General features: G+C 39.4%; 1 protein-coding gene and 2 pseudogenes across 25 annotated transcripts in view; 1 reads left to right on the forward strand and 2 right to left on the reverse strand.

Moving 5' to 3' along the window:
* Positions 1-25,705, forward strand: part of EFCAB5 (EF-hand calcium binding domain 5) — a 193,714-nt gene that overhangs the window by 8,543 nt on the left and 159,466 nt on the right. For 10 of the 25 annotated variants that reach the window (XM_058704035.1, XM_058704040.1, XM_058704034.1 and 7 more), the window contains 3 exons: positions 21,253-21,336; positions 24,109-24,158; positions 24,777-24,839. In XM_058704035.1, coding sequence (XP_058560018.1) covers positions 24,117-24,158; positions 24,777-24,839 — 105 coding nt within the window. In that variant the 5' untranslated portion in view covers positions 21,253-21,336; positions 24,109-24,116. The other 15 variants (XM_058704047.1, XM_058704043.1, XM_058704045.1 and 12 more) reach the window with 9 other exon arrangements.
* Positions 5,538-6,067, reverse strand: LOC131497628 (peptidyl-prolyl cis-trans isomerase A-like; annotated as a pseudogene).
* LOC131497630 (COP9 signalosome complex subunit 8-like) lies at positions 8,544-9,058 on the reverse strand (annotated as a pseudogene).

Here is a 25,705-nt window from a genome sequence, read left to right on the forward strand (position 1 = left end):
CCTTCTCTTCCCCTCTCCTAGGGGCGGGATTCACTGTGGGGTGGTGTGGCCCGTCTGGTCTACTTGCACACTGCCAGGCTTGTGGTGCTGGGGAGCTGGCGTATTAGCTGGGGTGGGTAGGCAAGGTGCACGGGGGCGGGAGGGGCAGGCTTAGCTCGCTTCTCCTTAGGTGATCCACTTCAGGAGGGGCCCTGTGGCAGCGGGAGGGAGTCAGATCCGCTGCCGGAGGTTTGGCTCCGCAGAAGCACAGAGTTGGGTGTTTGCGCGGAGCGAGCAAGTTCCCTGGCAGGAACTGGTTCTCTTTGGGATTTTGGCTGGGGGATGGGCGGGGGAGATGGCGCTGGCGAGCGCCTTTGTTCCCCGCCAAGCTGAGCTCTGCCGTCCGGGGGCTCAGCAGCTCTCCCTCCCTTTGACCTCCAGCCTTCCCGCTTTCTGAGCAGAGCTGTTAACTTCTGACCTCCCAGACGCTAAGTCGCGCTTGCTGTCGGAACACAGTCCGTCCGGCCCCTCCGCTTTTGCCAGCCCGACTCGGGGGCTCTGCTTGGCCGGCGAGCCCCCCCTCCGCCCCGGCTCCCTCCCGCCAGTCCGTGGAGCGCGCACCGCCTCGCCGCCCTTCCTACCCTCTTCCGTGGGCCTCTCGTCTGCGCTTGGCTCCGGAGACTCCGTTCTGCTAATCCTCTGGCGGTTTTCTGGGTTCTTTAGGCAGGTGTAGGTTGAATCTAAGTGATCAGCAGGACGCGCGGTGAGCCCAGCGTCCTCCTACGCCGCCATCTTCCAGAACTCCTCAGGAAGTATTTACTTCTAACAGAGAAAAGACCCTAGAATCTTCTTAATATGTTAGTTGAATTTAAGAAGAGAGAGGCCAAGAGCAGGAGTCCCAAAAGAGGGAGCCAGAGACAGAAGTCCTTCTAGTTCTATTTATAGCACCTTTATTCTTCCCACCTGTGATAATGGAGGCCTAGTTGTGCTATTGGAATTCCTTTAACCCTTAACTTGTAACATCACTTCTTTGGGGATGAAATTATAGGGGAACTTTTGAAATTCTTGAGTCACTTGGTTCTTAAGCTTTGAGAATTTATGAAAAGTATTAACTATCTCTCAAGAAAGATATATGTGCGCATTTCACACACCCACTGAAATCCATTGAGAGGCCCCAGGTAAAGAGTCCTATCTAAAGCTAAAGCAGTGCTTCTGAACCTTTTTTCATATCATGACATCCATAGAAATAATAGTTGTATAGCACACTGGGATAAATTTAAAGGAGATTTGGAGGCAACTATAATGGGGCATGGTGAAAATACTTGTATTTATATAATATAATGAGGAAAAGAAAACATTCAGGATATTAAATATTGAATTTGTATAAACTTCCAAATAAAGTTTCTCAAAAATTTAATGAAAAACTTGAGATTGCTTCTATAAGCATAATGTTTTTTACATAGGGTTTTTAAAAACATTATTACAATATGATTGATTATACTCTCTATGCTATACTTTTCATCTCCATGACTTATTTATTTTGTAACTGGAAGTTTCTTAATCCCTTTCACCTATTTCACTTGAACCCCTATTTCCCTCCCTTTTGGCAACCATCACTTTGTTTTCCATATTTATGAATCTATTTCTGCTTTTTGTTTATTTGTTCTGTTTTTTGGATTCCACATATAAGTGAAATCATGTGGTGTTTGTCTTTCTCTGTCTGACTTATTTCACTTAACATAATACTCTTCAGGTCCATCCATGTTGTTGCAAGTGGCAAGATTCCATTCTTTTTTTATGACTGAATAATAAATATGTATATGTATATGTGTATATATATATATCACATCTTTTTTATTCATCTATCTATAGATGGATACTTGGATTGCTTCCATATCTTAGGTATTGTAAATACTGCAATAAACATAGGGGTGCTTATATCTTTTCAAATTGGTGTCTTCACTTTTTTTAGGTAAATGCCCACTAGTAGAATTACTGGATCATATGGTAGTTCTATTTTTAATTCTTTGAGGAATCTCTGTAATATTTTCCATAGTGGTTGCACCAATTTACATTCCCACCAACAGTGCACAAGGGTTCCCTTTTCTCCACATCCTCACCAACACTTGTTATTTCTTGTCTTTTGATACTATCCATTAAGACTGGTATGAGACAATATCTCACTGTAGTTTTGATTTGTCTTCACCTGATGATTAGTGATGATGAGCATCTTTTCATGTGTCTGTTGGTCATCTGTATGTCTTTGGAAAAATGTCTAGTCAGGTCCTCTGCCTATTTTTTTTTAAATTTTTTAATGTTTATTTATTTTGAGAGAGAGAGAGTGCAAGTGGGGGAGGGGCAGAGAGAGAGGGAGACACAGAATCTGAAGCAGGCTCCAGGCTCTGAGCTGTCAGCACAGAGCCTGATGTGGGGCTTGAACTCAAGAACCATGAGATCATGACCTGAGCTGAAGTTGGACACTTAACTGACTGAGTCACCCAGGTGCCCCTACCTATTTTTTAATCAGAGTATAATTTTGTTAGCATTGGCTTATATAAGTTCTTTGTATAATTTAGATATTAACTCTTTATTGGTTATATTGTTTGCAAATATCTTCTCCCATTCAGTGGGTTGCCTCTCTGGTTTGTTGATGCCTTCCTTTGCTGTGCAAAAGGTTTTTATTTTGTTGTAGACCCGATAGTTTACTTTTGCTTTTGATTCCCTTGTTTGAAGAGACATATCCATAAATATGTTGCTAAGGTCAATGTCTAAGAGTCTATTACTTATGTTTTCTTTTAGGAATTTATGGTGTCAGGTCTCACATTTAGGTCTTTAATCCATTTTGAGTTTATTTTTGTGAATGGGATAAGAAAGTGATCCAGTTTCTTTCTTTTGCAAGTAGCTGTCCAGTTTCCCCAGCACCATATATCGAAGAGACTGTCTTCATTGCATATTCTTGCCTCCTTTGTCAAAAATTAATTGACCATATAAGTGTGGGTCTGTTTCTGGGTTCTCTATTTTGTTCTGTTGATCTCTATATATGTTTTTGTGGTTTTACTATACTGTTTTGATTATTATAGTTTTGTAATATATCCTGTAATCTGGGATTGTGATACCTGCAGCCTTTGCTCTTCTTTCTCAGGATAGCTTTGGCTTTTCAGGGTCTTTTGTGGTTCCATACAAATTCTAGGATTATTTGTTCAAATTCTGTGAAAAATGCCATTGGTATTTTGATAAGGATTATGTTGAATTTGTAGATTGCTTCTTCCAACCCATGAATATGGTATATCTTTCCATTTGTTTGTGTTATCTTCAGTTTATTTCAACAGTGTCTTATATTTTCAGAGTATAGGTCTTTCACCTTCTTGGTTAAATTTATTCTTAGGTATTTTATTCTTTTTGCTGCAATTATGAATGGGAGTATTTTTTTTATTTGTCTTTCTGCTACTTTCTTATTAGTTTATAGAAATGCAACAGGTTTCTGTATATTAATTATGTACCCTGCAACTTTACTGAATTCATTTATTACTTCTAATGGTTTTTTGGTGGAGTCTTTAGGGTTTTCTATATAAAGTATCATGTCATCTGAAAATAGGGATAGTTTTACTTCCTTACCAATTTGGATGCGTTTTATTTCTTTTGTCTGATTGTTGTGGCTAGGACTTCCAGTATTATGTTGAATAAAAGTAGTGAGAATGGAGATCCTTATTCCTGATCTTATAGGGAAAGCTTTCAGTTTCATCATTAAATATAATGCCAGCTGTGGGTTTTTCATTTATGGCCTTTATTATGTTGAGATGTGTTCTCTCTAAATCTACTCTGTTGAGAGTTTTTATCATGAACAGATATTGTATTTTATCAAACGCTTTTCTGCATCTATTGAAATGATCACATGGTTTTTATCCTTCCTCTTGTTAATGTGATATATCACATTGATTGGTTTGTGAATATTGAACCATCCTGGAATAAATCCAACTTGACTGTGGTGAATAATCCTTTCAATGTATTGTTGAATTTGGTTTTGGTTTGCTAGTATTTTGTTGAGGATTTTTGCATCTATGTTCATTGGGGATATTTGCCTGTAGTTTTTTTTACAGTGTCTTTAAAAAAATTTTTTTTCAATGTTTATTTATTTTGGGGAGAGAGAGATAGAACGTGCAAGTGTGATCAGGGTAGGGGCAGAGAGAGACAGAGACAGAGGATCTGAAGAAGGCTGTGTTGTGTCAGCACAAAGCCTGATGTGGGGCTTGAACTCACAAGCTCTGAGATCATGATCTGAGCAAAAGTCAGACACTTAACCAACTGAGCCACCCAGGCACAGTGTCTTTTTGTGGTTTTGATATCAGGGTACTTCTGTCCACATAGAATGTATTTGGACGTTTTCTTCCCTGTTCATTTTTTGGAATAGTTTTAGTAGAATGGGTATTAACTCTTCTTTAAATATTATATTAATATTATGTATAATAATTATAAATTATTTATAATATATTATATAATAAATATATAAAATATAATGTATTTAATATATAATATAACAACATTAAATATTTTATATATTATATAAGATATACATATATATATTTACTATCTATCTATCTATTTTGAGAGAAAGAGTGAGCAGGGGAGGGACAGAGAGAGAGAGGGAGAGAGAGAATCCCAAGCCAGCTGTGCGCTGTCAGAACTGTGAGATCATGGTCTGAGCCTAAATCAAGAGTCTGACGCTTAACCAACTGAGCCACCTGAGGGCCCCAGTATTAACTCTTCTTTAAATGTTTGGTAGAATTCAGCTGTGGAGCCATCAGGTCCTGGACTTGTGTTTGTTGGGAGTTTTTTGATGACCTATTCAATTTCATTACTAGAAATCGGTCTGTTCAAATTTTCTATTTCTTCCTGATTCCATTTGGAAGATTGTATGTTTCTAGGAATTTATCCATTTCCTCTAGGTTGTCCAATTTGTTGGCATATTATTTTTCATAGTTTTATTTTATAATCCTTTGTATTTCTGTAGTGTTGGTTGTTATTTCTCCTCTTTCATTTCTGCTCTTATTTATTTGAATCCTCTCTTTTTTTCTTTCTTAATGGATTTGTATAAGTTTATCCAATTCTATTTATCTCTTCAAAGAACCAGCCATTGGTTTCACTGATCTTTTCTATTGATTTTTTTCGTTTCTCTTTCATTTATTTTCACTCTAGTCTTTATAATTTTCTTTCTTCTACTAGCTTCGGGCTTTGCTTGTTCTTTTCCTAGTTCCTTTAGTTGTAAGTTTATATCATTGTTTTGAGCTTTTTCTTGTGTCTCAAGGTAAACTATAAACTTTCTTCTTAGAACTGCTTTTGCTGTGTCCCAAAGATTTTGGACCATTGTGTTTCCATTTTCATTTGCCTCCATGTACTTTAGTTGTTGTTGTTGTTGTTTAGTTTTTATTTCATAATCATAAGCTTAACTCTGCAATCCAGCTAGACTTGGAGGGGAGTAAGGAAAATATGGAACCCATAGAACTACAGTGAGAGCACAGATTATAGGATATTTCAAGCAGATAGGGGTGAAGGGATGTACTCTTGAGCTATAAAAGGAATGGTTTGGTAGTTAAAATAAAACACAAGTCAAATTTATTAGATTTGTCCAGTCAGCATTGGTGATCTTTTTGCTGATCTTGCCATTCCTATACCCAAGGTGCTCCATGGCTTCCACAGTATTCATGCCCTCTTTCACCTTGCCAAAGACCACATGCTTGCCATCGAACCACTGAGATGAAAAACTGGGAACCATTTGTGTTGCATCCAGCATTTGCCATGGATAAGATGCCAGGACCTATGTGTGTCAGAATGAAATTCTCATCAAATTTCTCCCCATAGATGGACTTGGATCCAGTGCCATTATGGCATGTAAAGTCACCACCCTGGCACATAAATCTTGGAATAATCCTGTCAAAGCAGGAAACTTTATAACCAAATCCTCTGTCCCCAGTGCTCAGAGCATGAAAGTTTTCTGCTGTTTTTGGAATTTGTCTGCAAACAACTCAAAGGAAACACGGCCCAAGGGCTCATCACCCACAGCAATGTCAAAGGACACAGTGGGGTTGACCATGACTGGGTGGCATGGGCAACTCTGGGATGGTGGCACCTGCAAGTCTGTCTCCATGTATTTTTTGATTTCCTCTTTGATTTCTTTGTTAACCATTGGTTGTTTAGTAGCATGTAGTTTAGCTTCAATGTGTTTGTGTTTTTTCCAGTTTTCTTTCCTTGTTTCTAGTTTCATATTGTTGTGGTCAGAAAAGATACTTGATAGGATTTCAATCTTTTTATTGAGACTTGTTTTGTGGACTAATATGTGATGCTGGAGACTGTTCCGTGTGCATATGAGAAGAATGTCTGTTTTACTGTTTGGGGATGAGATGCTCTGTACATATCTGTTAATCCATCTGATCTAATGGGTTATTCAAAGCCACTCCTTCCTTATTGATTTTCTGTCTAGATGATATATTCATTGGTGTAAGTGGGGTATTTAAGTCCCCTACTATTATTGTGTTACTGTCAATTTCTCCCTTTATATCTATTAATATTTGCTTGTATTTAGGTGCTTCCATGTTGGGTGCATAGATATTTACAGTGTCAATCCTGTTTTTACATTGATTCCTTTTTATCATTATGTAATGCCTTCTTTTTCTCTCGTTACAGTCTTTGTTTTTAAGTCTGTTTTGTCTGATGTAAATATTGCTACCTTTTTTCCACCTTCATTGCATGGAATATCATTATTTTATCCCTTCACTTTCAATTTGTATGTGTCTTTTGGTCTGAAGTATCATAGACAATGTATAGGTGCATTTTGGTTTTTTATCCATTAAGTTGACCTGATGTCTTTTGATTGGAGCATTTACATTTAAAGTGATTATTGATAGGTATGTACTTATTGCCATTTCTTGTTTTCTGATTGTTTTTTAATTCTTTGTTCCTTTCTTATCCTCTTGTCCTCCTTACTTTTCCTTCTGGTTTCATGACTTACTTTCGTGTTATGCTCAGGTTTATTTTTTTTTTTTTAATTTTTTTTTCAACGTTTTTTATTTATTTTTGGGACAGAGAGAGACAGAGCATGAATGGGGTAGGGGCAGAGAGAGAGGGAGACAGAATCGGAAACAGGCTCCAGGCTCCGAGCCATCAGCCCAGAGCCTGACGCGGGGCTCGAACTCACGGACCGCGAGATCGTGACCTGGCTGAAGTCGGACGCTTAACCGACTGCGCCACCCAGGCGCCCCTCAGGTTTATTTTTTTATTTTGTGTATAATAAGTTTTTAATTTGTGGTTACATATGGGGTTCATATATAACATGTGTATTAGCGGTCTATATTAAGTTGGTCACTTGAGTTCACATGTATGCTGAAGAATACATTCTAAAGGCACTAAATTTTTACTCCCCCTGCATGTTTTATGTATGTGATATCATATCTTACATCTTTATTTTGTGTATCCCTTGACTACTTTTTTGTAGATATAATTGATTTTATTATTTTTGTGTTTTAGCCTCCTTACTGACTTTATAAGTGATTAATCTGTTACCTTTATTATATGTTTGCTTTTACTAGTGAAGTTTTTTCTTAATTTTCTTCCATTTATGTTCTTTTCTTTTCATTTAAATAATTCCCTTTATTTTATTTTTTCAATTAAATATTTATTGAACAAATGCAGAATAAATTAAGTGGGGTGTGGGGAGATAACCTGAAGATACAATGAACATCTCCAAATATTCAGAGGGCATCACACAAAAACTGAAAGACTTGTTCACTCTTTTTCCAAAAGGCAGAACTTGAACCAAAGGATAAATATAAGCAACCAGTAGGCTGCAGGACAGTTGGGCAAAGTGTATCACTTATCTTAATAACTTTGCCAATACAATGCTTTCCACCCTACATTTCCCTGCTCCTACAAGGAATATTATATCTAATATGTCTCCTGAGGGTCTTAAATAGTCACATTTTCATGACAAACCCTCCACTGCCAGTACACTGGATGTACTAACACTATCAGGAAAAGATGTGAAGTTAACACACTGCTTTACTGAGGAAATGGTCTTTTGTTCCTCATCTACATTTCAGCATTCTGTGTGTGATATTCAGGAGGTGAGGAGAAAGGAGAGCACATTCTCTGAAGAGGGTGGATAGGAATCCTCAGCAGCTCAAATACTGCCTCTGGGGACAGTCTTTCTCAAATCCCACATGAATCACTGTAACTCTTAACCATTGGTGCAGACTGGGGGGTGTGCTGTGCTGTGGCAGGAACAAACAATTGACAACCACTGTCCCACATGAAGCAGGAAATCTGTGTTTTATAGTCACTAGGAAATATAAACTGCATAATACTGACGGGCTCCATCCAAATTGTCAAATATTACAAAACAAAAATTGTTTCAACAACTATTCAGCATAATGTTTAAGGACAAAATACATATAATATACTTTATATATGTATTTTATCACATACTCAGTAGGGAATGCTGGGGTGCTAATCCATCCAATAAATTGAAAATAAAAATTTTACATTTCTATATTTGTCAGTATATAGGATTCTGAAGGTGGATCTTGAATTCAGAATGATATATCAGCTTTTGATGAAAGCCACATAATTGGTCAGTCTGGCTAACTGCTGCTTGTTGGGGATTGGTGGAATTGGGGCAGGTTCTGATGAGGGAATGATCCAGTTGAAGGAAACATCCAGGGCCCCTGCAACTGGTTTTTTGGGCATAACATTCTTGTGGCGAAGTGGGCTTGCCATCCTTGTTCTTGTACCTTTCACAGGCTCTTCCACAGGAGCCTGACAACGGCTGCAAAGTCATTGGCTCTTTATGGAGGTGTAGGCTTGAGAGACTAGGGTGAAGGCTCTTCTCTTTGTGGCATCTCTAAGTGCTTCTATGATTGGCCAGACCATCTCAGACCACTGGTGTGCGTTGAAGGTCATGTAGATTCCAGGAAAATCTCTCTCCAGATTCTTTGTCCTACTGACCAAATTCCCCCAAGTTCAGAATTTACAGATTCTATAGTATCCTTTTCCAAAGGTATCTTCCATTATTCATGTCATTGTAAAGCCTAACAGCTGACCATACACTGGGGGTGTAGCAGTTCCTCCAGGAGCCTTGAGTTCCTGGTTCCCACACTGATCCAGTAACTTACTGAAATTAAGGCACTTTCTGTCATAAAACCATCACTGGCATCTTCCCAGCCAGTCCCACCTCAGCACCTTCCCAAAAGTAGACCCCAGACAGCCCCTTGGCCATCGCACCCACAGTGAAGTACTAAAAAATTCCCTGTAAACAAAAACCAAAAACAAATAGAAAGAGGAATTCCATTTAACATTTCAGGTCATCATTCAGAATTTAAGAAGAGATAAAGATTTTCCCAGATAAAAGTTAAAGGAGTTGCTCACCACTAAACTAGTCTCACAAGAAATGTAGAGTCTTATGATTAAAATGACTGCACATAATTCCTGAACAAGACAATTCAACAATGATCACTTGGTAGTCATTATTGATGAGAATATAATTCATGCAACTAAGTGATAAATTTAAAATAATTTTCACAACAATTAAAAAGTTACAAGTATAAATTATATTTGACTCTAATCACTCTTACTTTTTTCCTACTGGCAAATGTAAGGTGGCAATATCTTATGATAACATGACTGGTTTCATAATCCACTTTTTCATATCAATTATATATTACAAAATAATGGTCAAACTCTAATTTGCAGAGTATGACTATGTTATTAAAATGAAAATCCTGCAGCTAATTTGTATGTAACTAAAAGGGCATATCAGCCATGAAGAAAAGGAAGAATTCAATATATAGGAAGAGAGATATTGGGGGTTGAGTCCATAAGGAGTATCTGGCAGGCCTCCCTGTGTTTCCTGGCCACACCTTAGGCTGTGAGTCCTGCCCCTTGGGTACCTGGAACATGCACTCTTCCAGCAGCTCTAAGGCTCAGTGTTTATGACAAGCAGCAATACTCACTGCAACTGGCTTTGGAAGGTGATGCCCTGGTAGTAGAATACTCCTTGGCTTTGCTCTTTTATTAAAGGATACTTGCTTTAATAAAGCAAATTCTTAATTATGCTTGCCTCCTATGGGACCATGGGGGACACTAGAGTGGATCATCAGTCTCTGATTATTTTGGGCTACTCTCTGAGAATCCTTCGAACAAATTGCTTTTGGCCAGGGGTGAATTATGTAGAGGCACCAATGACTCCAGTCCTTTCAGGCCCTCATAGGGCTGGATAGGTAACTATCTTGCGGTACACCTGTAACTCATTTATTATGTACTAAATGAAGTGTGTCACTTAAAAGACTATGGTTTATATAGCTAAGCTGGTTAAAACGGGGAAAAAGAAATCATACTTTCTGTTTTTAATAATTCAATTCCTTACATTTGAAGTGATTATATTACAAAGTAACATGACTATAAATTAATTAGTACAGGTGGAATATATAATAGCTAGAGTATGAACGAGTCATGTATTGCCTTCACCTGGTTGTAATTTTTCTTAAACTTTAATAATTTGTTACTAACTTCAATAGTGTCCATATAGGAAATGGAAATCATACCAGTTATTTGAATAGATAATTTTTTAATTTTATTTTTTTAATTTACATCTAAATTAGTTAGCATATAGTGCAACAATGATTTCAGGAGTAGATTCCTTAATGCTTCTTACCCATTTAACCTATCCCCCCTCCTACTACCCCTCCAATAACCCTCTGTTTGTTCCTCATATTTAAGAGTCTCTTATGTTTTGTCCCCCTCCCTGTTTTCTTTTTTTTTTAATTTTTTTTTCAACGTTTTTTATTTATTTTTGGGACAGAGAGAGACAGAGCATGAATGGGGGAGGGGCAGAGAGAGAGGGAGACACAGAATCGGAAACAGGCTCCAGGCTCCGAGCCATCAGCCCAGAGCCTGACGCGGGGCTCGAACTCACAGACCGCGAGATCGTGACCTGGCTGAAGTCGGACGCTTAACCGACTGCGCCACCCAGGCGCCCCTCCCCCTCCCTGTTTTCATATTATTTTTGCTTCCCTTCCCTTATGTTCATCTGTTCTGTGTCTTAAAGTCCTCATATGAGTGAGGTCGTATGATTGTCTTTCTCTGACTAATTTCACTTAGCATAATACCCTCTAGTTCCATCCACATAGTTGCAAATGGCAAGATTTCATTCTTTTTGATTGCTGAGTAATACTCTGTTGTATATATATACCACATCTTCTTTATCCATTCATCCACTGATGGACATTTTGGCTCTTTCCATACTTTGGCTATTGTGCTGCTATAAACATGGGGGTGCATGTGTCCCTTCGAAACAGCACACCTGTATCCCTTGGATAAATGCCTAGTAGTGCAATTGCTGGGTCATAGGGTAGTTCTGTTTTTAGTTTTTTGAGGCACCTCCATACTGTTTTCCAGAGTGGCTGCACCAGCTTGCACTGCCACCAACAATGCAAAAGAGATCCTCTTTCTCCACATCCTCGCCAACATCTGTTGTTGCCTGAGTTGTTAATGTTAGCCATTCTGACAGTTGTTAATGTTAGCCATTCTGAAGGGGGTATCTCATTGTGGTTTTGATTTGGATTTCCCTGATGAAGAGTGATGTTGAGCATGTTTTCATGTGTTGGTTGGCCATCTGGATGTCTTCTTTGGAGAAGTGTCTATTCATGTCTTTTGCCCATTTCTTCACTGGATTATTTGTGTTTTGGGTGTTGAGTTTGATAAGTTCTTTATAGATTCTGGATACTAACCCTTTATCTGATATGTCATTTGCAAATATCTTCTCCCATTCTGTTGGTTGCCTTTTAGTTCTGCTGATTGTTTCTTCTCTGTGCAGAAGCTTTTTGTTTTGATGAGGTCCCAGTAGTTCATTTTTGCTTTTGTTTCCCTCGCCTCTGGAGGCGTGTTGAGTAAGAAGCTGCTGCGGCCAAGATCAAAGAGGTTTTTGCCTGCATTCTCCTTGAAGATTTTGATGGCTTCCTGTCTTACATTTAGGTCTTTCATCCATTTTGAGTTTATTTTTGTGTATGGTGTAAGAAAGTGATCTGAGTTCATTCTTCTGCATGATGCTGTCCAGTTTTCCCCACACCACTTGCTGAAGAGACTGTCTTTATTCCATTGGATGTTCTTTCCTACTTTGTCAGAGATTAGTTGGCCATATGTTTGTGGGTCCATTTCTGTGTTCTCTATTCTGTTCCATTGATCTGAGTGTCTGTTTTTGTGCCATGAATACATAATTTAACAAGAATTGTTACCCAGATATAAAGTGAAGGAAGTGACTACAAAGCTAAAAAGAGAAATCCAAGGTATTATAGTGGGAGCAAATGTTACCACATCTAGAGCTGGGGGAAAAAAAATGAAGCAAAGGAAGAAACTTACAAACAGAGGAGTGACCCCTCAGTTGAAACTCAGATGTATGAGAAGATGCTGTTCAGTTGGTGTCAGTGTCCCTGAGCTTAGAGGAGGGACTCTGTGGGACCCAGACCTCTAAGGCAGGAACAATGGCTGGCTGGTGTTGATGTCTTTGAGTCGATGAAATGTACAAAACTGTAGAAAAACTACAAACTGGATTCAGTTGTTGCTGCAGAAAGGGCCTGCTGCTACCAGGATGAAGAACCATTGCTGGCATAAAGCACACAGAAACCAAAAGGCTATAGGAGGCAGTCTTGAGGTAGACAGGAAGGAACAATTCTCTTGCCCTCCCACAGTCTCGGGTTCTCCCTCTGGTGCCACCAGTTAACAGAGCTTAACAGGACCACCTGGCAAGGCAAAGAAATGTGGTTTTCAGAGTCCCAGCTCCAGCATCAAAGAATAATACAAAAGGGTGAGTTGAGAGCTGAGATAATGATGTAGTAACTGGCATTTGAGTGATGTGAAAACTGGTACCAGAAATGGGGTTTATCTTTCATCCTCTGGTTTGCATATATCTCATAAAGATAGTTAAAGACCTTGCTTCTTTCTGCGCCTCATATCCAATGAGTATAATGTCATCAATGTAGTGGACCAAGTCAATGCTGATTAGAAGGTCAAGATGCTCAAAATCTCTGTGGACTACATCATGGTAGAGAGCAGGAGAACTGTCATAGCCCTGGGGCAAGACAGTGAAGTTACATTGTTGGCTTTGCCTAGTAAAAGCCAATAGCTTCTGGTGTTCTCTACCAATTTGTATGGAGAAATAAGCATTTGCTAGGTCAGTAGCTGCATACCAGGTAGCAGGGGGTACGTTGATTTGCTCCAGTAAAGATACTACATGCAGAAAGCAGCTGCAATTGCAGGCAGACATCACCTGATTAAATTTATAATAATCTACATTCTCCAAAATCCATCCACCTTCTTCACAGACCAAATGGGTAAGTTAAGTTGGCATGAGATAGGTTTCATCACTCCCTGCTGCTTTCAAATCTTTATTGGTGTTACTAATCTCTGTAAATCCCCATTCTGTCATCCCAGGGAAACAATATTTTTTGTTTACTCTCCTGGTATATGTATATGTGGGGGAGGGGAATTTCCAAGGGCTACAACTTGACCCTTCATACTATAAGCCTCCTTATTTCATGATCAGAAATTCTGATCTGGAATTCTAAACTGAAAATTCTGCCAGTTACCATGTATCTATTCTAATTATACACACAGGAACTTATGAAATCACTATAGAGTGGTTCTGTGGATTTACTTAATCCACTGATTCAAACTTGAGTTAAGACTTAATTTCTCGGGGGGATTGTGGGGTGGGGAGTGGGTTAAATAGGTGATAGGGATTAAGGAATGCACTTGTGATGAGTACTGGGTGATGTATGGAATTGTTGATTCATTTTATTGTACACCTGAAACTAAAATCACACTGTGAACTAACTGGAATTAAAAACTTTTAAAAAATAAAAGGAAGGTGCAAGGACTAAGCTCTGGGAGCACTCCAATGTTAGAACTCTAAGAAAAGAAGAGTAACCAACAGGAGAGACATAAAAAACGACTAGGGAAGTGAAAGGAAAACTCAAGTATTGTTATCTTGGAAGCCAAGTGAAGAAAGTACAGGTTTTCCCCACTGTCTGAAAGTATGACGTTTCTGTGAAACCTTCTGCAAGCCAGAATGACATAAAACAAAGAAGCAATTACCATTTATTTATATGGCAAAAAATTTTGAACATTCCTAGACCCCAAAAAATCAACTCTTTTAGGCTTTTCTGTTTCCTCAGGACACATCTTGTTAATGGATGCGCAATATATGTCGAGATAAAGCACAGATGCTTCAGACACAGTTCAAAGCTACGGTTGCTGAATGCTGAGCTGAGTGTGGCTCCTGGGAAGGAGCTTAGGATGCATGCTGCCTCTATAATGACTTGCCTCAAAACAAATGCTGAATGCTATTTTTACTTTCTGCCTTTTTTTGTAAAGGCAAAAATCCCTTTGGATTTCTTTCCCTTAGGGAAACCAGGTGGTGGTCAATGCATCATCAAGATTAATACTCAGCTACGACCTCAAGACCTAACTCACCAATTGACCCCAATTCAACTGTGTTCAAACTCTTCATCACCACTGGGAGAAATGGTGCTAATCTTAAAGGACCCCAAGTCAGGCCATGGGCATTGCAGCAATATTTCTTCCTGAGACCCTCATGTTGGGCCATGTGCAGTTCAGTATTACTTTGCTAGACATCCCAGCAAGCAAAGTCTTCCATGTCCATGCAGATGTCAGAATGGAGAAAGATCAGTGTGAAGATTCAGGTGTCCTCCAGAAGTTTCTGGGTTCTCACCAGACCATCCTCTTTACCCTCTTTGTGGTGCTATCGTAACATTTTTTTTTGTCTTTTAGCATACAATGCCTTCTTAAACAAGATACAGGCAATTACAGTTGTTTATGTAGCAACTCTAGGAATACCACAGCCATGTTCTTAGACCCCCACATATTCCTCCCCACTCTTTCATGACTCTACAACCCCCACCAGCCCAGAGTCAGCTACAACATTGGCTGTGGAGTATGAGGCACTAACCTCCACTTGGACAAGTCCCCTTAACTGTAGAGGACTGGAGATTTCTAGCAACCAGGAACTAGCAGCAACCTCTATACTCATAAGCCCCTAAACAAGGGTTCTGAGAACTGTAATTAAATGATCCTAAGCTGTTCCATAAAGAGAGAGAGAGACTCAGTTTCTCACCTGTGCACCACAAAGCCCACACTTAAACTGGTGGGCTGCAGTGGCATTTAGAGTCCCCAGGAATTAACATCAATTTAGTGCCAATGTTTAGAAATCCCTGAAAAACCTGAATATTTCTTTTTCCCTGGCACACAGTCATTTTAGGAGATGGCCACAGCTCCTTGTAAAGAAGACTTGGAGGAAGATTTTCAGTATATACTAATGGCAGTGCTACAGTAGCCTCCTTTAAGGGGATGCAACCTTGCCTTCAGTTATGGGGCTTAGGCCTGGTAACTGGTAAGAGGTCAGAACTCTCTACTGTGGTGACTAAAGTCATATTTTTGGCCACCATATATGGATTTTTTTTTTTAATTTTTTTCAACATTTTTTATTTATTTTTGGGACAGAGAGAGACAGAGCATGAACGGGGGAGGGGCAGAGAGAGAGGGAGACACAGAATCGGAAACAGGCTCCAGGCTCCGAGCCATCAGCCCAGAGCCTGACGCGGGGCTCGAACTCACGGACCGCGAGATCGTGACCTGGCTGAAGTCGGACGCTTAACCGACTGCGCCACCCAGGCGCCCCTATGGATTTTTTATACTAAATGTTGGTGACCAACATTTCAGTAGGCTGGTCATCTATTTTATTCCTACAACCATTATAATCATTTAGCCACAAAGATCGGTGAGGGTCAAAAAAGCATCTGATTACCACTGTATTTCTACTTCTCTCTTTTAAAAAATGTTTACTTAGTTTTGAGAGAGAGAGAGAGAGAGAGAGAGAGACAACATGAGCAGGGGAGGAGCAGGGAGAGGGAGACACAGAATCTCTGAGCTGTTAACACAGAGCCCGATGCGGAACTCGAACTCATGTACTGTCAGATCATGACCTGAGCTGAAATCGGATGCCCAACTGACTGAGCCACACAGGTGCCCCTATATTTCTACTTCTCTTTATAGTAAATGTGCCTGCTTTGTCTTTGGTGATTAAACACTAATGTTTAACTTCTGCTACTCGGAAATGGGTCATCCCACATGCCTAACCTACAGAAGAAAGCCACTATAGAGCTTTTCAAGGATGTAAATACTCCCACTCACTAATATAATTTTCAGTGCGTTGGTAAGGGGATGTTCCCAGAATCCTCTCAGAGGATATGCTTGGAGGGAGTGGATGTGCAAGCCAATATGTGATAAATATACTCCAACATTCCTGTCTTCCTGAGTCTTTGGATTTCTTCCTACACGATGCCAGGGATGTTCCAGTATCTCAACTTAAAACACAGGCCACTGTGAAGTCCAAGTTTCAGTGAGTTTACCAAATAAATGGTTAGCATCACTTACAGCTGTAGATGCTAGAACATTAAATCCTTAATGTCTGATAAGTGTACCCATATTAATAAATTCTAACCAACTCAACATTATATTCTGTGCTCCTTGTTTTAACTCCCTTATAGTATACTCTCACATATTCCTTGGATTTTTGTCACTATATATGCAAATCCTGAGAGTCTTTTGCTGTAAAAGCTATTTCCTCCTGGTCAGACTTTGTATTTGCCCTGCTGGGGCATTTGAACATCTGACTGTAGTTATGAGTCTACTAGAAGTAAGAGGTGGTTGTGGTGAATCTTCAGGAAAATGGGAGTCCCTACCAAGGCAGTTGCCTCAGATGAGATTTTTTACAAGGTTTTCAATTTAGTGAAGGCTAGTCTCCACAAATACAGGAGGACAAACTGCCTCCATTTGCAAGAGAGGCTAGAGTGACTCAGGGGTTTGAGATTATTAGTCTCCTAGTTCCACTAAATCTTGGAAATTTGGAATGAGGTCCTTCTTCCCAATCAGTGCCCCAATTTTCACATGAGTAACTTGGCTGGGATGTGAATTCAGTTAACACTGAAACCCATAATTCTTGATGAATTGACCCCTTTATCATTCTATAATGACTTTCTTTGTTTCTTGTTGCAGCTTCTGGCTTAAAGTCTATTTTGTCTGATGTAAATATAGCTACCTCTCCTCTATTTTGGTTTCACTTGCATGTGATAGCTTTTTCTATCCCTTCACTTTGAGCCTATGTGTGTCCTTAAAGCTGATGTGAGTCTCTTGTTTAGGCAGCACATAGTTGGGTCTTGTTTTTTTATCCATCCAGCCACTCTGCATTTTGATGGAAAATTTAATCCATGTGAATTTAGAGTAATTATCGATTGGGAAGAACTTAATCGTGTCATCTTGTTAATTGTTTTCTGGCTGTTTCATAGTTCTTTGTTGCCTTCTTCCTCTCTTACCACCTTCCTTTGTGAGCTGATGATTTTCCATAGTGGTATGCTTTGATTGCGTTCTTTTTATCTTTTGTGCATCTACTGTGGATTTTTGCTTTGTGGTTACCATGGGGCTTACACAAAACATCTTATAGATACAACAGTGTATTTTAAGCAGATAACGATTTAATTTCAGTTACAGACAAAGATTCTACCCTTTTACCCTCCCATTTAAAAAAAATTTATTTATTTGGGCAGGGGGGCAGAGAAAGACAGAGAGAGAGAATCCCAAGCAGGCTTCACACTGTCAGCACAGAGCCCGATGTGGGGCTTGATTTCATGAACCATGAGATCATGACCTGAGCCAAAATCAAGAGTCTGACATTTAACTGACTGAGCCACCCAGGCACCCCTCCCATTTTGTTTTTGAGGCCACAATTTACATCTTTTTATATTATATATCCATTATCAAATATTGTAGCCATAGTTATTTATAATACTTGTGTCCTTTAACCTTTATACTAGAATTAACTGATTAACACACTACCAGATTACAGTATTGGAATATTCTGAATTTGACTATATAATTAAATTTATCAATATGTTTTATATTTTCATGTTTCCATGTTATTAATTAGTGTCTCTTCATGCCTGCTTGAAGAACTCCTTTCATCATTTCTTATAAGGCAGTTCTAGTGGTGGTGAACTAACCTCAGCTTTTGTTTGACTGGGAAAGACTTTGTCTCTCCTTCATTTCTGAAAACTTTACCAGATAGAGTATTCTTGGTTACTTAAAGTATATCACCCTACTCTCTCCTGGCCTTTAAGGCTTCTGCTAAGAAATCCACTGATAGTCTTATGGAGTTCCTTTATAAGTAGCACACTTCTTTTTATTGCTGCTTTCAAGATTTATCTTTGTCTTTGATTTTTGAAAGTTTTATTATAATGTGTCCTGGGGAAGATCTCTTTGGGTTGAATTTGTTTGCAACTTCATGAACTTGAATGTGCAAATATGCCCCCAGATTTGGGAAGTTCTCAGGCATATTTTTTTAAAATAAGCTTTCTGCCCCTTTCTCTCTATCCTTAGATTCTCATAATACATAGGTTGTTTCTCTTAATGGTGTCCCATCAATCCCATAGGATTTCTTCATTCCCCTTCATTTTTTTTCCCCTTTGCTTTTCTCTGAGTGGATCATTTCAAATGATCTGTGTTCCTACTGAGTATTTACACAAAGAAAATGAAAACACTAATTCAAGGAGAAGTATGCACCCCTATGTTTATTGCAGCATTATATACAAAAGCCAAGGTGTGAAAGCAACCCAAGCACCCATTGACAGATGAATGGACAAAGATGTCATACACACACACACACACACACACACACACACGAATATCATTCAGCCATAAAAAAGAATGAGGTCTTGCCATATGTGACAACATGGATGGACCTGGAGGATATTACACTAAATGAAGGAAGTCAGAGAAAGACAGATACCGTATGATTTTACTTATATGTGGAATCTAAAAAACAAACAAACAAACAAACAAACAAACAAAAAACCCCAAATAAACAAGAAGCAGAAACAACTAATAAATATAGAGAACAAAGAGATGGTTTTCAGGGGGAGGATATTGAGGGATGGGCAAAATAGTTGAAGGGAGTGGGAAATACAGGCTTCCGGTTATGGAATGAATAAGTCACAGGAATTAAAGGTACAACATAGAGAATATAGTCAGTGGTATTGTGATAGCATTTTATGGTAACAGATGATAGCTATACCTGTGGTGAGCATAGCATAATGTACAGACTTGTCAAATTACTATGTTGTACACTTGAAACTAATGTCACATTGTGTGTCAACTATACTTCAATAAAATAATCTGTATTCAGATTTACTAACTTTCTTCTGCTTGGTCTCATCTGCTATTGAAGCTCTTTTTTGAATTCTTCATTTCAGTCCTTGTATTCTCCAGCTCTGAAATTTCTGGTGTTCTTTTTTATATTTTCTCTTTGTGGAATTTATCATTTCATTCTTCTATTGTTTTTCTTATTTCATCAAATTGTTTATCTGTGTTCTCTGTTAGCACTCTGAGCATCTTTAATACAATTATTTTGAATTCTTTGTTAGGTAGTTTATGAATCTTTACTTCTTTGGGGTCCATTACTAGAAGTTTACTACATTCCTTTAGTGGTTTCATGTTTCCCTGATTCTTTGTGATCCCTGTCACCTTCATAGGTGTTTGTGCATTTGAAGAAGCAGTTATCTCTTCCAGATTTTATGGAATGAGTTTGGTGAGGAAAGACTTTCACCTATGGTTGGGGGCATTTTGGCACATGCTGTGACCCATGGTCTAGTACTGCAGGATACCAAGTGTGAGGGCATGTAGCATCTGTAGATGGGTATGGGTGGAGGTGGCATGGTGTCTCATTGGCTCCAAAAGCTGTAGTCCATAACGTCAGTTACATGATCCTTTGTGGGAGCTGTAGGCAGTCCACAATGTCTGCAAGGACTGTTGGATTCTTTAATGGCATCTCCAGTCTAGTGGCTAGGGACATGCCAGACAGTGATGGTGACCATAGCCAGTGGTGTGCACCCTCCTAGCTATGGGGCTAGTTGAGGGGGGTGGCTGCAGGGGCCAGTTGCAGGCAGATGTGCAGTGGTGAAGGCTAGGTCCTTCAGCAGAGGCTGGGGCCAACTGCAGGCACACAGGCACCTGCAGGGGCCCTGGTTGTCAGTGTGTACATGTGTAACCATTGGGGCCAGCTGTAGGCATGCATTTGTCAGGGGAGGCCAGTGATGGGAGTTGAGGCTGGCATCTTGCAGATGTACAACCATAGGGTTAACTGCAAGTGAGAGGGGCTGTTCAGACCAATGACAGGGGTTAGGGTTCAGTTCAGACCCATCAACAGCTATTCAGATGTTGGCTGTTGGCATATACCTGTAGGACTGCAGGAGCTTGCCATGGCATATGCCCAGCAGTAGAGGCTGGTAATGAGAGTCAAGCCAGCAGCATGCAGGTCAATAGCTGCAGGAGTCTCCTGCCATTCTCAGCAGTTATCTATCTTACACTAGCTTTTCTTTCTTAGCCTTACCTTTAAGTGTTCATCAGCAAGGGTTTATCCTTAGCTTTTTTTTTTTTCATCTCCTAGAAGATACTCGTATTGGGTGAGCTCCCCTAGCATCTTCCTGCAAATGCGTCTTTCTGTCAGTACCCAGGGATTTAAGACTCATGAAATCCAGCTATATGATACTGCTTATCTTCTATTAGTCTGACAAATCAGTATTGTGTATGATTACTTTCTTATACTGAGAAACCTCTTCCTCAAGGATAACTAGCTACCCTTTCATCTATGACTGACAGTCTTGCCAATCAAGATGTCAAATGCTGCAATTCACCAATTTATAAATCTATTGGGAGTGCATGTGAAAGGCCCTTACCAGATTCACAAAAACCCAGCCTCAGAGCTGACAATCTAAGTAGGATGACTCTGGAATCTCATGAGTGGGGTGTGTGAGGTGTGAATAATGCTGTGCACTGTGGGTAACTAAAATGCAAATTAATACTTCAGACTAGACAGTGCTTCTATCATTATCCAATGGACTTGATTCTGCATAACGTCCTACAATATATTTCAGTCACAATATATTTTAGTGGCATTAAGATTCTTACTGCCTGCAAACTTCTATCAGACTATTGAGCAGGTATCTTAAATGTGTTAACACCTACAAACTCAAACTCTTATCATTCCTCTAACCTGTTTTCCTCTCCTTTCCATATTTCATTTAATGGCATCATGATCCATTCAGCCTTATAAATATGAAAAAACACTCAGTGAACCTTAACTATTTCTCTTTTTCTCTTTAGATCCAACTTTGCCCCCAATCCTGATGATCATATCTGTTTTAGTTTAGGTTCCTTCAGAACAAACCTTGATCCAAGGAGTTAAATGTAAGTTCATTTGGGAGGTGGTTCCAGGAAACAATGGCAAGGGAGTAGGGAAGTAATACAGGAAAGTGAGGGAAGCCTGTACTATTAGGCAGGTTTCACTGAGGCAACTAAGGCTCTATCCCATTGGGGAACTCTGGGAGACAGATATGTTCCACCCATGGGACTCTATGCAGCTTCCTATTCATCACTGGCTGAGGGCTTCTCCTAGAAGATATCAACTCTCAGGCACTTCTTGCCATCCCACATTTGGACTGGCACAAGCCCTCAGACAGAATTGCAGGTGCTTGCAGTCAGAGACCATTCATATGTACTGAAAAGTGAAGCTGAAGGGATGTAGTTAGGGTATTGGCAATGTCTAGCAGAAAGTAGATTAGAGTGAGGGGCATTGAAACGTACAACATTTACGGGTGCAAAATTTACCTTCATTCTGCGCACCCTCCCCCCATCCTTCATAATTCTAGTCATTGCTGGCAGAGTTAACTTTTTAAAAACACCAATTTGATCACATCTGACCTGTGCTTAAAAAGCACAGAGTAAAGTCCATCCTCCTTGATTTCACATGAATAAACATTATAGACTGAAAAGTTACCTTAACAAATTTTTAAAAACATTTATTCATTTTTGAGAGACAGAGTGTGAGTGGGGGAGGGGCAGAGAGAGAGGGAGACACAGAATCTGAAGCAGGCTCCAGGCTCTGAGCTGTCAGCACAGAGCTCAAAGCAGGGCTCGAACTCATGCACCATGAGATCTTGACCTGAGCTGAAGTTAAATGCTTAACCGACTGAGCCATCCAGGTGCCCTGAAAAGTTACCTCTTTAGCCTCATCTTCTGCTATTTTCTTTTATATACCTAAGCTCTGTACATGAATGCTTCACTTCCTGAACTTTTATACCCTAGTGTGTATTGTTCCTTCTGCCTCAAATACCCTTCCCCACTCCTTTACACAAAAATTTCTTACTAGTCCTTTAAAATCCAGTTTAGAAATCTTTCTATGAAAACTTCCCTGAACTCCCTGGGAAAATTAATTGCTTACTCCTATGTGTTCCTTAACACCTCTCCTTTTGCACTGTACAGATGGAACTGCACCTGTAAATCCTTTTTTTCATCACTAAACTAGGAACTCTTCAAAGGAAGTTTTCCTGTCTCCCTGAGCACAGGTCTCATTTATCTTTTTTAACCCCAATGCTTGCATATAGAAGGCACCCAATAAAGGTTTATTGCATTGAATTTATCTGGGTGCATCAAAAAAAACCCTGATTTTAAAAGAAATGGAAGGGAGCTTCTAGTAATTTCAGGAGATGGACACCATAAGCAAAGAAAGCAGGCTGTGAGAATGTACAATTGGGACCTACCAAAGAAATCTATTTTATATTACTTATTTATGAACTGCTTCAAAAAGGCTTTGAGGCAGCTATTCTTAAGTGCTGGAATCTGTTGTCTCCAAAGGCAGTACTTCTGGTTTATTCTGCTAGAACATGTGTTGATAAAAAGACATGCAAATACTCTAGCATAGTTTAAAGAAACCATTTTAAATTAAATAGTCCCTAGATTGTAACTGTCCTAGAGGCAAAGGCCGTGTATATAAAATTTACTTTTGGGGCGCCTGGGTGGCGCAGTCGGTTAAGCGTCCGACTTCAGCCAGGTCACGATCTCGCGGTCCGTGAGTTCGAGCCCCGCGTCAGGCTCTGGGCTGATGGCTCGGAGCCTGGAGCCTGTTTCCGATTCTGTGTCTCCCTCTCTCTCTGCCCCTCTCCCGTTCATGCTCTGTCTCTCTCTGTCCCAAAAATAAATAAAAAACGTTGAAAAAAAAAATTTAAAAAAAATTTACTTTTTACATAGCACCTAGCCTAAATATACACAAATTCTTAAATGATTTTGGCACAGCAGTAATTTTGATTACTGTAGTCATTTGCAATGAAGTAAGCATCAGATAATTATCCACTTTAATTCCTTAATATAAATAAATAAGCAAGATAAATCACATTCCTCTCAGAACTCCCCACTCAGAAAAATGCTTTGTAGTGAGATTATTATTCTAATATCTGTGTGCCTTTCATACATGATGAATTGGGTAGCCATCAGAGTTTCACTTCACCTAATCTTGTTATTTCAAAAATTATTAAGGATGATAATATATTTTTAAAAATTTTTTTAATTTTTGTGTTTATTTTTTTTTTGAGAGTGAGGAAGACAGAATGTGAGCAGGTGAGGGACAGAGAAAGAGGGAGATACAGAATCTGAAACAGGCTCCAGGCTCTGAATGTCAGCACAGAGCTGAACATGGGGCTTGATCTCACAAGCCGTGGGATCGTGACCTGAGCCGAAGTCGGGACGCTTAACCGACTGACCCACCAAGGTGCCCCATGATGATAATAATGTTTTTAAAACTTCACTTGCATTACTGTTGCTGCTGCTGCTGCTGCTGCTGCTGCTGCTGCTGTGTGTGTGTGTGTGTGTGTGTGTGTGTGTGTGTGTGTGTGTTTCTTTCTTAAAATGATAATGGTGGTGATTGTTATGGTTGAGCTTTCCTGTCTCCCTGGGCACTAGCCTAGCATTAATCTAGGTTTGGTCAGTAACAACAGCAGTAACAGTAGTACAGTTTGAAAAGTTTAGCAGTTGAGAACTTAGTACCATTCAATAGAATGGTGGGATGCAGTGGGGGTTGGGAGTGACTTTGGTCTCCCACAGTACTTTTTGTTGTTTAATATTTTCTTTCTGTTATTAATATTGGTCTGATAATAGTGTTCTCTACTATTTGATGATACCTTTTAGTGGTCCAGATGAGTGAGCCAGCATCTCAAGAGGGATCCAAACCTGTTCAGGTACTTGGCTTACATAGATTTCTAGCCATTTAATTATAAGAGGATTTGAGATTTAACATTCTTGAGAAAATTGAGATGCAAGATCATATTTTATCATTTACTTCTCTTTTTAGTCGAAGTATTCTGCCTCAGGTCATGACAAAAGTACTGGAAAAAGGGGTTCAAATAATAGTTGGGTTACAGCAACCTTCTAGTTGGTTGGCATTTATAATATGTCTGTTATTGTTTGAATTTTTTTTTTAATTTTTTAACGTTTTATTTATTTTTGAGACAGGGAGAGACAGAGCATGAACAGGGGAGGGTCAGAGAGAGGGAGACACAGAATCTGAAACAGGCTCCAGGCTCTGAGCTCTCAGCACAGAGCCCGAGGTGGGGCTCGAACTCATGGACCGCAAGATCGTGACCTGAGCCAAAGTCGGCCGCTTAACCGACTGAGCCACCCAGACGCCCCTTGTTTGAATTTTTAATATGGCTACTTTGTGTGATTTTATTTGGTATGATGTTTGCCCATTATGTAAATTTTTTTTACATAAAAAGTTTGCTATACTAGAGTATAAGATGTTAGTTTTATCTTTAGCTTCTTTTGGATCCCACTTACTAATACTGTTTCCATTTCAGGAAAATGGAAAAGAAGAGAAAGAAAGGAAACAGGAAGCAACTGAAGTGAAAGTCCCTACTGAGGTAGAGTTTTCATAAATAATCAGATGTTAATGCTGGAGAATACACTGGTCAAATTAATTTTCTTATGAAAAAGGAAAAGAGGGGTGCCTGGGTGCCTCAGTCAGTTAAGCATCTGACTCTATTTCACCTCAGGTCATGATCTCATGTTGAGAGACTGAGCTCTGCATCGGGCTCCGCACTGTGCGTGGAGCCTCCTTAAGATTCTCTTGCCCTCTTCCTCTGCCACTCCCCCACTCATCCTCTTGCTCTCTCAAAAAAAATTTTTTTTACAAAAGGAAGGAAAAGATGTGGATGTCCAAAAGGATAAATAAAATGCCAAATGGAAATGAGCAAATTCATGTTAACCATTAAGCTGACTCATCTGAGACAGTTGCAGGAAGTGTCTGTGGACAGATAAATTATTTGTGAAAAGCTATTACAAGTTATAGATAAATAAAGTTGCATTCTAAGGTCAGAACCATTACCCCAAGTACAAAACCCACCAGTTTTTAGGATAACTTCATTATTCATTCTGAAAATATAATTTCCATATTAATAATTTAAGTAACTTTGTGTTTATTTGAATACAAGACTTCAATGAGGAAGAATATTCTATAGAAAAAGGGATGCGATCGAAAACAGTTATATGGGGCTCCTGGGTGACTCAGTTGGTTAAGCCTCTGACTCTTGATTTTGGCTCAGGTCATGATTTCATGGTTCATGAGTTGGAGCCCTGCATCTGACTGCGCTGACTGCAGATTCTGCTTGGGATTCTCTCTCTCTTCTCTGCCCCTTCCCCTCTCTCTCTCTCTTTCTCTCTCTCTCTCTCTCTTTCAAAAATAAATAAACTTTAAAAAATCTTAAAAAAAAAGAAAATAGTTATATGG

The sequence above is a fragment of the Neofelis nebulosa genome, chromosome 16 (genome assembly GCF_028018385.1).
Source record: "Neofelis nebulosa isolate mNeoNeb1 chromosome 16, mNeoNeb1.pri, whole genome shotgun sequence".
In the NCBI taxonomy this organism is placed as follows: domain Eukaryota; kingdom Metazoa; phylum Chordata; class Mammalia; order Carnivora; family Felidae; genus Neofelis; species Neofelis nebulosa.